The 14,997-nt window shown below is 46.6% G+C and overlaps 1 protein-coding gene across 1 annotated transcript; it reads right to left on the bottom strand.

Annotated features, from left to right (window-relative positions):
- Positions 1-8,765: 8,765 nt before the first annotated feature.
- Positions 8,766-14,795, bottom strand: ADIPOQ (adiponectin, C1Q and collagen domain containing). Its single transcript, XM_009284268.2, has 3 exons — positions 14,610-14,795; positions 11,242-11,461; positions 8,766-10,804 (listed from the first exon to the last, which is right to left on the bottom strand). Exons 2-3 carry the CDS (start codon positions 11,450-11,452, stop codon positions 10,278-10,280), a joined length of 738 nt encoding a protein of 245 aa, XP_009282543.1. The 5' UTR covers positions 11,453-11,461; positions 14,610-14,795; the 3' UTR covers positions 8,766-10,277.
- Positions 14,796-14,997: the final 202 nt, after the last annotated feature.

Here is a 14,997-nt window from a genome sequence, read left to right as displayed (position 1 = left end):
TCAAAAAAGCCAAAATTCCTCTGATGGCACCAGCCCCTGAGCCACGTGTTGATCAGGTGTGTTTTCCTGTTCCTTTCAGTATTCTTCCCTGCCACTGTAGGGATTGAGGAAAACACTACCTGTGCTCCTGATCCTTCAGTAATGTAACAGTAAATGTAACAGTAAGTATGCTGGGCCCCTGAACTTAAAAATGTAAGCACAATGAAAACAGTAGGACTAGGTGTCTTTTTATTGTGTTCCTGTGGATTTCTCAACATCCTCCGTTTCATCATGTGGTGTATGTTAAATCGGCATTCTGACATTTACTCTGCCTAGTGTCTGACATTACAATGTGTCCCTGAAGGAACAGTCTTGCTGAGGCAGTCTGCTTTTCCTTTTTAGTGCTCGCTTTGCTTAAAGAGGAATGGATTTCAAGCTTTCCTCATTGAAAGCAATGTAAACATTTTGACTGAGTGGTAGCAACTGTGTTTGGACTGTTCTAGCTTTGGTGCTGTGCTTTCTCCAAACTAGATTTTGAGAAATGAGCTGCTGCCAGTACATGGAGGCTGCGTTCTGCGCAGGTGCGAAAGATGAAATAGATTTAAGAAGCAACCCTTGCTTCCTCTGCTTTTTTAGCTACTTTCTTTTACTGATGCCCAGATTCCTCAAGATGGTCACCTTGGTTTTGGAATACTTCCTTGTCCTTGTTTTGTATAGATTTCTCCTTTGTTTTTCATTTGCCTGCCTTAAGCTGTAAGAAACTTGAGCCTTAAATTTTCTCAGCAGCAGGAGTATATTCTATGCTACAAATCCGTCTTGAACAGTTGCTCTTCAGTATGAATGGTGCTCCAGTCCCTTCCACCTTCTTTTTAGAGATGTTCAAAACCTCAGTGAAGCATTGGTTTGAAGGTGCTAATGGTGAATAGTTTTGTAACGTCATCTTGCTCAATCAAAACACAGAACCTATCTTCGTGAAACTGGGTAGAGAGCAAATAATGCTCATGGGTCCAGCACAGCCTAAAAGTCAAGAGTTTTCATCCTCGATAGGATATAGTTACCCATTGAAGGTAGGTACAGCTAACTCCTTCTTGTGAAGCTTTCCAGAATATCAGTGTTGCATGTTAAAAAGCAGCATAAATAGTACTGCTGCTGGTACCTGGGAAGTGTGATATGCCTGTCTGTAGGGAAGGAACTTACTGTATGCGGTGTGTAAAAGTGTTTGGGTTAGTAAAATTCCTTATGAAGAAAGCTGCTGAATTTCATGAATGCCTTGGTGCGCAGCTGATGCCACTCTGGCTGTAGCTACTGAGAGTACTGTGAGTAGGTGGTTCTCTGGTATTGCTTCCCAGCTGCTAAGCTTTAACTTAAATCTGATACCTGGTGTGGGTTTGTTCTCTTGGGATGAAGTGAAATGAAAGTTCTTCAGAGTTGGAATGGGATGATACCGAAGGTATGTGTGTTGTAGCTGTCTGGAGTATGAAGTTCTCTCCTTCACAATGAGATTGGGTGAGGAGTGTGTATGTAGCTTCATCTTTCTAAAGAGGGCTGTCAATGTGTAAGAACTTTCATCATGAACTGTAATTTGTTTGGGTCCCTTTTGGGACAGTATTAATATGGAAAGGCTAATCTGAAGAACAAAATGCCCTTCAGCTTCAAATGGTTTCTGTGTTATCATTTGTCAAGGCTTTCAGTCTAATTAGTCTGCGGGCTATATCAGCCTGTTGTCAGGAAATAATCACAAGATGTCAGAACCTCTAATAAACATTGATTTAAAGGGCATTTGCCTGCCTTGGCCATTTCATTTACTGAGCTTTGATTCCTGTACTTTTTGTGGAGATTGACACTGCTCATAATAGGTGTTTCTGAATGAAAGAATGAGCCTGTTCTAGCAGCATTTTTCACACATTTAGACTGATGTATATTACTTTATAAGCTGTTGGGTACTGCTCAGTATTTCAATGTCCAAATAAATGCTCTAATCTGAATAGATTTATGGAGGTACTGAGGTTAGTATCATGAATTGTCCTGCTGACTTCAGTGGGACAGCTGGCAATGTATAAAGCTGACCTTCTGCCTGAGTCTTGGCAGGATGAGGTGCTAAGTGCTAAAATGCTTTAGAAGGGGTGCAGTCAGTTGTGCAGTGCAGGTGAAAAGGAATGGCTTCAAAACACTTAAATGTCAGCCCGTTCCCTTCGGTACTCTCACAAGGCCAATTCTCCATTTGCAGGAAACTGCAAGCTATCACAGTATATTCCTGGGAATTAAAAATGTGTGATCTATTTTGAGCTGAAAATAATCAAGTCATTGTGAGGGAGAGAAAGTTACCGTGCTAAAGGAAGCTGGCTGTCATCTGTGCATAACATTTCTGCAGTGCCTTTTCTGAGCTGGCTACCAGGTTAGCAGGAGAATCCAGTGCTCCGCTGCTCTTCATGTGAGCAAGAACAGGTAAGCTCCGACCTAGTGTGGTAGTAGTGGGTTTTCCTTGGTTGTTTTGGGTTTTTTTTCTTGGTTAACTTCCAGGTAATTAAAAGGTTTTCCTTTCAATTTTTTACTTCAATAATTGAAGTGGAAGGTATTTTTCTCAATAAAGAAGGAATTCATGTAGATGAATAAATCGAGTTCTTACTGCTTCTGCAGGGTTTTGGGAAGCTGGCAGGCATCTTCCTGCTCTCAATGTGCAGTTGTTCAGCACATGAAAACATGCTGGGCAGATGACACTGCAGCCCTGTTCTCTGCAAGTCCCCCTGTCAGTGATGGGGCTGGAATGCGAGTGTCACATCAGGGCACTCAGAAAAGCACTAGCACAATGCAAGTCAGTCCTTGGCAGCAGGGATGGCTTTAAGGACAAGGATTTGCTTCCATGTTTTTACTTCCAGATTATTTTTTTCAGTTTGCCTTTTGTTTGCTCCAACTGGTCTTTGCCAAGCAGTAGGGTCAGAATGCTAATCCAAATTATAACCTTTTTCTCAAGTTACTACAAGGAGTTCAGAGCAGAGGGAGGAGCAGAGCCTTCTAAAGCTTTTCACATTGGCAAATAGGGCCTTTTTGGTGAATACTTTTTTCTTATTTATGGAAAAGTCAGTTTGCATGTAACAAGTTTCCAGTCAGTTCTAACTTTATCTGTGTTCACAACACCTGGTCTGCAGATGTGACATGTATGTACAAACCTTATATAATCCCATGTGAACTCATGTAAACTTATAAACTCTTGAGGGAGCAGATCCTATTTTGTATATTGTTGTGTAAAAACAGGCATACAGCTAAGAATGTCATGTACGAGTTGGGTGACTGAGCACAGGAATACATATCAACAAGGGAATGTGACAAAGCATCCCTGGTGCAGACAAGGAGCTGCCCCCACCAAGGGAGTCTGAGTCCCCCTGGCCCAGATGAGGATGCTTCGGCAAGGACACTTACAGAGGGGACTCCTGTCATCTGTCCTGTCGGAGAGCTCCCTAGTCAAAGTGTGCCCCTGCTCATGGCTCCCAATAAAGCTTGCTGAGCAACGTGCTGCTTTGGTCTTTCAGTCTCCTACTGCTTTGAAGTTGCCTCTGCATTGCTGGGATACAGGTACTGTGGTGTGGGAATCCCCCTTCTCTGTGCTTTACCTCATCCAGGATGACAGATCCACCTTGGCCTTAAAACACTAACCAAAACATGTTACAGAACTAGAATGGCTTCTCTAGAAATCCCTGTCAAGGCAGTGGAGAAGCTGTGCTGTCCTGACTCCTTTGGGTGGAGCACTGTGTTTTCACAGATGCCTAGAGGATTGGAGGGAGCTGGGTGTGTTGCTTCATACCCCCTGTCCTTCCCTGCCTGACTCTGTAAGGGATTTAGAGAGGGGCTTCAAGTGCGATCTCCTGCTCTGCCTCCCTCCCTGATACCTCTCCATAAAGCTATCCTGCTTTATGAGAGGGATCCCACAGATTGCCTTGTGGGTGGAAATCCTCTGATATGCCACACAGGAAGAAATAGATGTTGACATTTAATGCTTCCATTTCAATGGGAATAAACCTTTCCTGCCCCTTGGAGTGGCTGGAGAGTAACAAACTGCACTTGCATGTAAGGAGGTCACACAACTGTCCTCAAAGAGCAACGGTGTTATGCTGGGCTGGTCTCCTGGGATGAGTTTAAGGATGAGCTGAGAGTGGGTTTGCTGATTTACAATCCTATGGCAGACTGAGTCTTTTCATCATGTACCTACATCTAGTACAAATATCATAAAAACACTTGGCAGCCTTGCTCCCAGCCTGGGTATGCTCAGGATTGGTTTCCTCCAGAATATTTCAAAGGGTAAACTTTAAATCTGAAGTACAATGGTTGATTAGCTAAATGTAGGTCTTTATCCTAATCCCTCTGCCTTCTTCCATGCCAAAAAACCTCTAGTGAGTTTATACTTCACAAATAAATACAAGTCTTGCAAGCAATTTATCTCCTTCTTGTAGCTCTTTGTGGTTTAGTGCAGCTGCTATTTGTATTCCAATTAATTACTGGCACAAGTGATTACACGGGATGGGGTTGAGGCACAATTAGGCTCAGCCTATAATTGTGTTTAAAAGGACCACGGATGCTTTCACAGATGGTTTCCCTGCTGGATGAGACTGGCCAGTCTCTCCAGCTGTAGCCACGTTATTTCTCCCTAATTGTTAGTGCAGTGACTTAAGTCTTTCATTGGGGGGTGTTCTTGCTTTCTGCCTTCAAAAGAGCATGTTGCCTTCCTGCTGTCTTTCTCTGAGCAGCAACACAGGGAGGGAAGAGTCAAACACAGCTGTCAAGATCAAAGGAGCTGAGTGCTCTCTTTATAACCTGCCCTAATTACAAAGTGGCAAATAAGACCTCATTCTTGGTGCCTTCATTGTATTAGTTGCTATCTAATAGGAGCTGCTGGCAATGTTTATGCCCAGAGGCATCCCATTTGTGTGCCTGCAGCAGTACATTAGTTTCTAAAGGGAAAACCAGCCATTTAAACCTGCCACAGCTAGAGGGGCAGTAAATAGTGAGACCTAACTTTGCACTAGCCATCTACTGTCAGGATCGATTTTAAAAAAAAAAAAAAAAAAAAGCCAACCCCAAAACATTTAAATTTGTTGGAGAGCAGGTGATTCTGTGCCCTTTCAGCATGCCAGTGTCATTCTTGGCTCCTTCACAAGATAATCAAACGTTCAAAGCACTGTGCAATCCTCGGGAGCCAGCCCAGGCCTTGCGTATGTGCCTGTTTTGGCCAGGTTTTCCCATCCCACAGGTTTATGAAGCATGGAGGGAGAGTAAAACCACAGCAACTCAGTAATGGAAAAAGGCTGGATTCATTAGGAACTTCCCCTGAGCTTGTCCCCGAGGACCTTGTTACCCTCCTGAGCCCTATTTGCAGCTCTCCCCTAAAAGAAGCATGAGGCCCTGCAGCTCCCTGCCCTTGGGCTACCGTGGTTGGCCTGGCTGTGTGACCCTGTCATGGCAGAGCCAGGGACATGGAGGCGTGATATGCATACCATATGCACGGATTTGGGTTGTTCCTGGGCTATAAGGACTCCCTGGGAGCTCACAGCCTGGTGGGATAATTGCTGGCCATGCTCAGCTGCTGCTCCTGAAGCTTGTCAGCATGGGCTTGTTGAGTTGAGACCCCATGTGCAGACACCCACAAGGGCGGGGCAGCCTCAGGAGGCAGTAACAGACGTGCTAAGGACAGCTTCAGGGCTGGACGCTGGCTGCAGTGGGGCAGAGGTGTGTTTGCGGAGGCGGGGGGGTTCTTTGCCTGCCCTGTCCCGTGACTGTGCTTGCTTTACTGATAGGGTGAGCATCTGTTGGGAATATTTGCCCTAGGGGAGAGCTGGGAGGGGGCTGATTGCTGCTCCTGGGTGTACAAAGTGGCTTTCTGGGTGGTGGCTTAAACTGGGATTTGGTGCCTGCTAGGAAGGTAAGTGTGTGTGTCTCTTTAGCCGAGTTCTGTAGAGCAAGAGTCTTACAAAGATTTGAGGGGAAAGACTTCATAAAATAGTCCAAAACCCTAAAATAGTCCAAAACCACTAAAATAGTCCAAAAGCCTAGGGGCTTTGACCCCTATTTCCACGCAGCAGGGACTCACCTTGTTCACAGCCTGCTGCCTGGGCTGCACTAATTGAGAGGCTGGTCTGTCATTTGCTAGTTTTTGAGGTGCCTGGCTGGGACATGCATGAGCAATGCAGGTACCCTGCATGGAGCATCCTTGTCCTGAGCAGGGAGCTGGGAGGAATATGGTCTCTGTGTTCACATCCCGGAGGGTGAGTATCCTGGTGAAGCTGCATTTCAGTATTTATGACTGTGACAAGGGAGAAAAGCCAGTACACAGAAAGCCTTAATGGTTTTCTTTAAAACTTCCCAAGCGCTTTGTCTTATTGTGTTTACAGGGGTTCTTGATAAAACACACAGCATAGAAAGGGTGTGCTATTCTCAAGCAGGAAATCTCTGTTTGATGAGGATTTTAGCCTGGGATTCAGACCCTGAGGTTTAACCCTTTAAAGTGTGTTTGAAAACGTCCTGTAAAAGACAGAAGTCCCTACTGTGCTTCGGGCAGAGAGGAGCTGAGAGGAGGCTCGCACTGGAGCTGCTTTGCTGCCCTCCTGCCCTGTCACAGCCCTGCCCTGGGTTACTGCATGGGCAAATACTCTTAAAGGCAGGTCCTGCATGAACCAGACTGCCCCCTCCTTTTTGCATCCTCGCTGCTTACAGAGGCAACAATACTTCTGCTCGTCATAGCATATATTTGGCATGTTACTTGCCCTGGTTGTGTTTGGAGTGCTGGGCAGGGTTTGGGAGAGATTGCTTGCTCAATGTGTTTACGTGAGAGACCCGGTGCAAGTTGAAGACCACGTGCTGTGTTGCACACCAGTGGGAGGAACTGAAATGAGGTCTCTGTGCCAGCCCCCACAGTGGGACAGTGTGAGGCGGCTCGTCAGCCCAGCAACTGAGGAACAACAGGGGCGCTTTCAAGAGAAGCCATGTTCCTGTTTTTCAGTATCTATTTTTGGTGAAACAAATATGCCCCTCAGCAAGCAACCTGACTCCTGCCCTGACAGTGAGGTGTCAGCTCTGTAGCTCCCCTGGCTGGAGTCAGAGTCCCCAAACACCTCCAGTGCCGAACCCCTGTTCAATGGTCCGGGGGAGCAGAGCACTGCAACCCCCCATGACCCTGGTTTTGATGATCCCACACAGCGTACAAGGAGGCAGGCACCTGCGCGTGAAGCTGCCGCTCGCAGAGGAGCTTGGAAAAGCCATTTACAGGGTGATAAAGAGGCTACATGTTTAAACATTAAATAAGATAAAAGACCTTCTATACTAATATACAGCATTCTTGTGGAGCTTTGTTATCTCATGGTCTGTGATAACGTGCATGTGTGTACATATAAGACATATATTCTGCTCATATATGAATATAGCAGTGACTGCAGTGTTAGGTGACACTTCTCTTTCTGGATACGCAGCCCTGAGCACCCCCACCCTGACAGCTGGGACAGGGGAAGACCCAGGACCAAAACCAGAGCCAGGCTTTGAAACAAGGACTTCCAGGCTGGGTCTCTGCTGCAGGGCTTGTTTTGGTCCTTCCTGTAGCCCTCTGCTATCCCGTTGCCACGGTGGCCAGGAAGCTGACCAGGAGTCGAGCGTGACCCTGGGCCTCTCCTGGGGTGCTGATCATCTGCCACAAGGTCTGACTGCACTTGTGAGCATCCCGAATGGTGTGCGGGATGATGTGGAGGGCAAGCAACCACGTGGGGTTCAACAAGACTTTCCCATAAAGGCCAGCGTGGCCCTGGTCCCCGAGTTTCTAACACATGAGGTGTTTCTTGCACTACATCCATGGTAGCTTGAGGTGGGAGATGCTGTTGGCCTGGGCGGAAGTCATATCGATATGGGTCACTCTGGTGAGAGGGCCATTGCAGGGGGTTGTAAGAAATCCTGGGTTCTGCCCTGGCCTAAAGCACACAGCATCAGATGTGCATGGCAGTGTGAAAAGCCATGTCTAAGCCTCTGAGTCCTGGTATACAGGATAAAACTGTAAGCATATTTGCTCCTGCTGCATGGCAGCAAGGAAAGGAATAATTTTTGACTGCCTCTTGGGAACTAGTCTTTAGATTAGCATTTCCTCCTAGTGTTTACTCCAAATGCTTCTTAGCACTTTGGTTGTTTCAATTTTCCCTGCCTTCAGAAAATCCATCTGAAAATATTTGAAAAAAACACTGCAAAAGCTCTGACTTGATCCTTTCAATTTAAGCCTCTTATGCCATTTGATCCAGCAACTGCTGCATCTCCTTTTGTTTATGGATTAGTTTTTTACAGTTTGGGGGTTTTTTTGCCCCCTGTTCCCACCCCATTAATTCACACAATAGGAGCAGGTTTTTTCCCAGCTCTCTGAATTCAGAGTGATCAGGTTGAGCATCACTTTAGCCCTTGCTAAATCTAGTATGCTGGAAGCTTGAAGCCTCCCCGGCCAGCAGAGCCCCTCTCTCTGGCTGGCTGGTCAGGGTGGATTCAGGCACAGTGGTTTTGGGGAAACAGTTGGGAAACCAGAGCTCTTTTTTAACCAAAAAGGAGGCAATACAGTGCAAGGTGGTGAAATGCTGAAGCCTTGGTGAAAGCTAGAGGGTGAGGAGTTTCTTGGGAAAGCAAAAGGGTGCTGCTCCTGCGTGTGCCAGCCCAGGGTGCCCCCACCTTGCTGGCACAATTTTTTTTTTTTTCCTGGGCTGCCTGGTGAGGCTAGGAGAATGTCCCTTTCTTCAAATCCTTCCCAGTGACGCATACAAAAATGTGGGAGCATTCTCATTGAGAGAGTGTTTTATTGTTGTTATTATTTGTAATGTGGTAATTCACTGGAGTGTAGAAAATGATGCTGCTGTTGGAAGTTATTTCAGTTGAAGCTCTTAATGCTGTTTTGTGCTTGTAATAACGCGTTAGCTCTGATCTGTGTTAGCTTGTTCTGAAGCTTAATGGGAGTCTTCTTTGAATGTATCTGAGAAGCCATCAAAACCTCTTTTAAAAGTCAAGCAAGCTCCTTGAAAAGCAGCTACTAATCTCAGCCTTAATACTCTTCCCCCATTAAGGTAACCTTGCCGAGAGCTGGGGCAGGTCCTGGCGGTGTTCATCCCAGGAGCCCACTCAACATGGAAGGTTGCACAACCGCCTGAAGCTCTGCCCATCTGGTGTGCAAAACATTGCTTATGGCACACTTATGGTGTGGAAAAGTAGAAACACGGTTGCTAGATCTCAACTTCTGACTGCACTTGGGAGCTATTCAGAGGGGAGATGGGACAGGATCCTGCCAGCTTGTAGATGGAAACCTCTGGGCTGAACACGTACTCGTGCCATCACCCCCAGCACCAGGTGAGTGATTTGGGAAGGGACACCTCCACCCTGAGGTCCCCTCTGCCCAGGAGCCTTGAAGGACCTTCTGCTCCCTGGTCAGGCACTGTGTTTGCAGGGGAGCTTCTGGCATTTCTGAGCATCACAACTGTGCGGCCAACACATTTGTGACCACCTCAGGACCCCCAGAGCCATGCAATCAATGGGCTGCTTTTGTGGTGTAGCCTCACTGGCGTTTAGAAGGCTTTTCAGATAAATCAAAAGAGAAGATCCCTGCCCTAAATGAGCATGCTGTCTACATTAGAGAAAACGATAAAGGATAAACATAAAAGGAAAATCAAAGAATTAAAATCAATGAAAGTTAATAATCTGAATATATTCAAAGATCTGGGCTAAAGAAGGGAGACAACAAACCATGGGTGGAAGTCAAAGGCCCTAATAAGGCAGGATAAGACAGGGAGTTACGATGGAAAAATCAGAGCCATCCGTTCCAGCTGAAAACAAGAGCAGAGATGGCTTTTGTGAATAGTCTTCTCCCTCTTCTACTCAAATTTTTAAATGCTGGCTAAAATGTTTACCATTGGTTTAAATGAATTTAGGTAGTTAAAAAAGGGAAATTTAGAATGTGGTATTTAAATGTAACCAATTTTTCTCTTATCAGTTTTAAACGTAAAAAAAGGTTAGCCCATCTTGAGAGTTACTGTTTCATGATGTGGCAGGAGTGGTGTTTGACTTTGGGCCCAGGTTTCCACAAGGAGAGCAAGAGCAGAGGTAGGAGTGAACTCTTGGTCCCATGGAAGTCACTCATGTATAACCTCACTGATTTTTCAGGTAATAGGGTCTGCCCTTAGCAATCGTTGCCCCTGCAAAAGGCAATTTTCTGGTAAATACAGTATAGCTATAGCGCCAGTGCCCCAGAACACCGTCCAGGGTTAAGCCACCTCGTCCTATCCCATGCAGCACCCCTTGCTTTAATTGACATCCAGGTCTGGGTACAGGAGGAAACCCATGAAAGTGGAATCGTTGATGTTGTCGGCATAGACGCCATTGTTGTCCCCCTCCCCGTATACCTGAAGCCAGACCTCGTCCCCAGTGCTGAGGTGCAGCAAGACAGAGCCGCTCGCTTGGTCAACGTTGTTCTTCTGGAACTGGTCATAGGTGAAGATCACTGCCTTATCCTTCTTGTAGAGGCTGACCTTGACGTCTGTCAGGTAGACTGTCAGGTGGTAGGCGAAGTAGTACATGCCAGGGATGCTGCAGAGGAACTTGCCGGTGCTGGCGTCGTAGTGGCTCTGCTCATTGTAGAAAATCTTGCTGAAGCGGATGGGGACATTGGGGTGGGGGGCTCGCTCCGTCAGCCCCACACTGAAGGCAGAGCGGTAGACGAAGGCGCCTTCGCCCTTCTCCCCCTTCTGCCCTGGGTATCCGGGAAATCCTCTCGGCCCTTCCCGCCCCAGGACTCCTATTTCGCCTTGGTCACCTTTGGGGCCTTGAACACCTGGGGGAGAGAGTGGGGGCAGGGAGTTGTTTGCACTATGCTGGCAGCCGCTACCCACCGGCCCGAAACGCAGAGGGGGCTGTGGCATGAGGATCTGCTTGGCAGCATGGAGCAAGAAGGGTCCCCTGAGGAAAGGCTGGATGACCTCAACACCCCTCATGAGCTGAGTCAGCGAGTGGAAAGCCCGCTCATCCCCCCGGGCTGTGTGCAGAGCTGCCGAGAGCAGCATATCTGAAAAAACATCATTAATTGGAAAAACAACCATCAGACCAAACTCTTTGACTTGGGTTGTGGAATCCATCCCTGGAGATACTCAAAAGCCATCCAGACAAAGGTTGGGCATGGACCTACGAGATGTGAGACCTGCCAGGGCTGGCCCTGAGCGCTGGGGCTGCCCATGGGCTCCAGCACCGACATACTCCCTGCTCCTCACCAACCTTCCTCTCCTTTCTCTCCCTTTTGTCCATCTTTTCCGTCTTTCCCGTCCCGGCCAGGGAGCCCGTTGTGGCCAGGGTAGCCAGGCGCTCCTCCCATCCAGTTGGCACACGGTGTTTTGGGGTCGGGCTGGACCTCCTGGGCGGCCACCTCTGTGCAATGGGGGGCCACCAGCAGCAGCGAGCAAAGGAAGAAGCCTGCTGGGCCCCTCATCGTCAGTTCCTGATGTGGACAATGGCTTTGTTAGCTTTAAAGGTTAATAAGTAAAAAAAAAAGTGAAGAAAAACTCCACCCTTGAATAATGGAGAGGCCCAGAAGACTAAAGTTCAAATCAACATGTCTGAAGGAAAGCAATTCTGCTTGCCCCAAGGGCCCCTCCACATCCACCATGGTGCTGGTGTGAGCTCCAAGAGCCAAGCTGGAATGGGGCTCCTGGGAGCAGTGTGGACCTCAGCCCGGGAGCACATCCAGCGCGGAGTGGAGCAAACGCCAGAGTTACTCCCCCAGTGCTCACGGGCTCTTTGCACAGGCACAGATGTAGCTCAGGACCTAGCACAGCAGATGCCAGGGTATCCGTGGCCAATTTCTTTGCAAAGCTCTGCTCAGTTAGCCACGATATGCTCTAACTTCTGCCCAGCTGAGTGAGCAGCTGATTGGAAGTACAGGTCTGGCAGGGCCTGTCTCAAAACCTCAGAAGCCTTTAAACCACATGCTCAGCTTATCGCTGTGTGTACAGCCCGCTAACCTGAGCCTATCTAGTGTGAACAGAAACTACAGCCAGGCTTTCCATCTCGTCTGAGTGACTATATGAAATTATGATACAGTTTTTTTCCACCCAAATTATGTTTCTGGATTACGGGAAGACAAGTTGCACAGCATTTATGCACTGTAGGGTCATATTCTTCTTTAATATAGTTGCTTTGCTAATCAGAGCAATTAGTGCGGCTCCCCAGAACCAGGTCGGTGGTGACACCCTATGGCCAGCCTGGGGCTTTGTTCCGATGCTCCCAGAAATCAGTGGGACTTTGGTGGGCTTTGGGTCAGGCTTTTAGGAAACAGATATTTTTAAATTACTGTTGTTGTGTGATGCTGCTCCTCGGGCAGAGATTATACTCTGGAACAAAAAACGTAAACTGTTACGGGGATTGTGAGTGGCATAATGGGCAAAAAAAAGTGAATAACAGCATGGCCATTAGAGTCCCTTAGCTCTGTAATTTCCAAGAAAAACAATGTTTCAGAGCAATTCCTTTGCAGGGTTTAATTTAAATAGGCAAGCTATTTAAATGTCATATTTTAACTAATGTCTTATTAGCTCTCACGTAACTGCTTCAAAGGAAGCTAAATAACAAAGAAGTTACCATGATTTCAGTTTTTGCAGGATGGGGGGGGGGGGGGCTTCGAAGAAAACTTCAAAGCTTTGCTTAATGACTTTGGCGGGCAGTACCTAACAGCATAAAATCAGGGAACTCCTAAAACCGTGCCCACCCTGCTGGGCTCTGGCAATCCAGCAGCCACATGGCACCCTGAGATGGGGCCGTGGCCCTGGCTCGGAGGCAGTTTTGGGCTGAGGGTGCCATGGGGTCCAGCGACCACAACCTGAACCTTAGGCAGTGTTCCTGCATCTCTGCGCTTTGGGAAGCGAAATGCCCCTTTGCAACGAGGGATGTAACGATCGTCCATGAACCAGGCTGGACAAGTGAAGCAGATGTCTGTAAATCCTAAAAGTGGCTTGGTTTGGCAAGTAAGGGTGTGCATATTTGGGCACACTGCAACATGGCCACTTTGCCATGCCCCAGTGGATGGCACTAAGCGGAAGGACCCCTGTCCCCCCGCCTGGGTCCCCTCCAGCTCGGCTACATGCATGCGCTCCAAAATCAGCACAGGCTGTCTGGGGACATCTAGCTGTATGAAAACATGCTAGTGTTCAATAAAAATCTGCCTCTAAATTGAGTTTCTTGAGCTGTGTTTTGGTGATTTTGTTGGGGTTAGTTCCGCTTTCTCATATGCTGCCTAGAATTCAAATATCATTAAAATTTTAGCAACGTGTGCCCCAGAGCCAGGTCTTCTGCAGGTGCAAAGTAAAACCCTCCTTTAAGGTCAAAAGCGGTGCAAATTTGAGGCAGCCCAAAGCAGGGCTGCAGGGAGCTCTCCTGGCAGACGCCTGTCCAGCTTGCTCTGAAGGGCTTGAAGCGATGCCCGTCCCACAGCATCCCTGGGTGGCTCCTCACTGTGGATACGTTACACAACCTAGTTTCCTCCTTTCTCATAAGAAAAGTGTTGTGATAGGCAAATGCAAAACTACTTCTATTCCTACTGTTTGACTCAACCACAAGTGGTTTGCTTGTTTGAGAAACTAAGCAGTTCTCTGTCATAAGTATGTCTTACAAAGGGAAAGTTGTAAGCTATGTCTGCTAGGTCTGAGTTTAAATTCTGGTTTAGGTATGATATCCCTTTACTATATCTTTCCCATTTCTTTTCGTCTTTCCATCTGATGCTCAGCAGTGTAATGCGAATAATCTGCTATATTTGAATGTCAGTTGTACCTTTTGGACAAGTAATAAATGAACTAAGTAGTCTTGGTGACTTTCAGTTAATACAGAAGCTGCCAAGGGAATAAAAGCTCATATGCGTTATATGAAGCTTATTCATTTATCAGCAGAAATCAGCATATCATCCATAAGAACAATGCCATTCATAAGTGCTACATAGTGATTCAGACCACGATTCAGAATTTAAATTTTACATAACACTATATAAATATTATATATTTTATATATATAAAAATATTATATATTTTTATATATACAAAAAATAAGTCTCTGCACAAAACACAATAGAAAATCCATCTGTTTTCAAACTCCAGTATTTTCTTCAGAGGGTATTAACCAGGCATTTGGCTTATGTTGATCTTTTTTTCTAATTGCTTGTAGCATAGTTTTTGCTGAAGTTCCAGCAGTGACTTGCTCCAAGGGGCTTGCACCTTAAATCTGGGTGGTGCAGGTTTCTGGCAAGGAGCTGATACGACTCAGGGAGATTTGGGGCAAACCCAATCCTCCCAGGAGTCTTCGAGGAAAGAGGTGAATCGAAAGGTGCCAGTGCAGTACTCGCTGTTATAGCCACGTGGTTTTTCACTGCTGTTCCTCACTACTTTTCATTTAGGAGTTTTGATCTCTAAATAGTGTTTCCAAAAACGGGAGTATGAATCTAAGGGAGATTGGCTATTCTTGGTTTAAAATACTCGCTGGCTATTCTGAGAATAACTCTAAGAAAGGAAACTTCTTGCGAACAGAAAAGTCTGTCTGTCTGATTCAGCCCAAAAGAAGAGAAAATCCTGAAGTTAGTAAGAGGAAAAAAAAAAAATCATGCTTACCAGCTGCTTTGAGTCCTAGTTGGCTTGCTGCAGTCTCTTTAGAAATGAAGTCCGGCTACCACATCGCTATCCCTAAGGGCATGGGGAGCTGTCAGCTCAGACACTGCATTTTCCATTTGCTAGTGCGCATGCTGACCTAAAAGTTGGGTTTTCCCATTAATTTTTCCTGAGTTTCCATCACTTAAGTTTTGGACCACTTATATAATCCGGTCATACTCGGATAGCTTGCGAAGATAGCCTTAATGGGGAAAAGATAGGTTTGGGAATTTGATAGGAACGGAAAGAGCAATGGTTTGCTGGAGAAGCCCATGTGAAAGCCTGCTCATCGAGGGCTGGGCTTGTACAGCACAAGCTGCTGCTCCGTGTAAACTGGGAAATGTTGGTAGCA

The sequence above is a fragment of the Aptenodytes forsteri genome, unplaced genomic scaffold, assembly GCF_000699145.1.
Source record: "Aptenodytes forsteri isolate BGI_AS27 unplaced genomic scaffold, ASM69914v1 Scaffold278, whole genome shotgun sequence".
Lineage (NCBI taxonomy): Eukaryota > Metazoa > Chordata > Aves > Sphenisciformes > Spheniscidae > Aptenodytes > Aptenodytes forsteri.
This window is presented reverse-complemented; position numbering and strand designations above follow the sequence as displayed.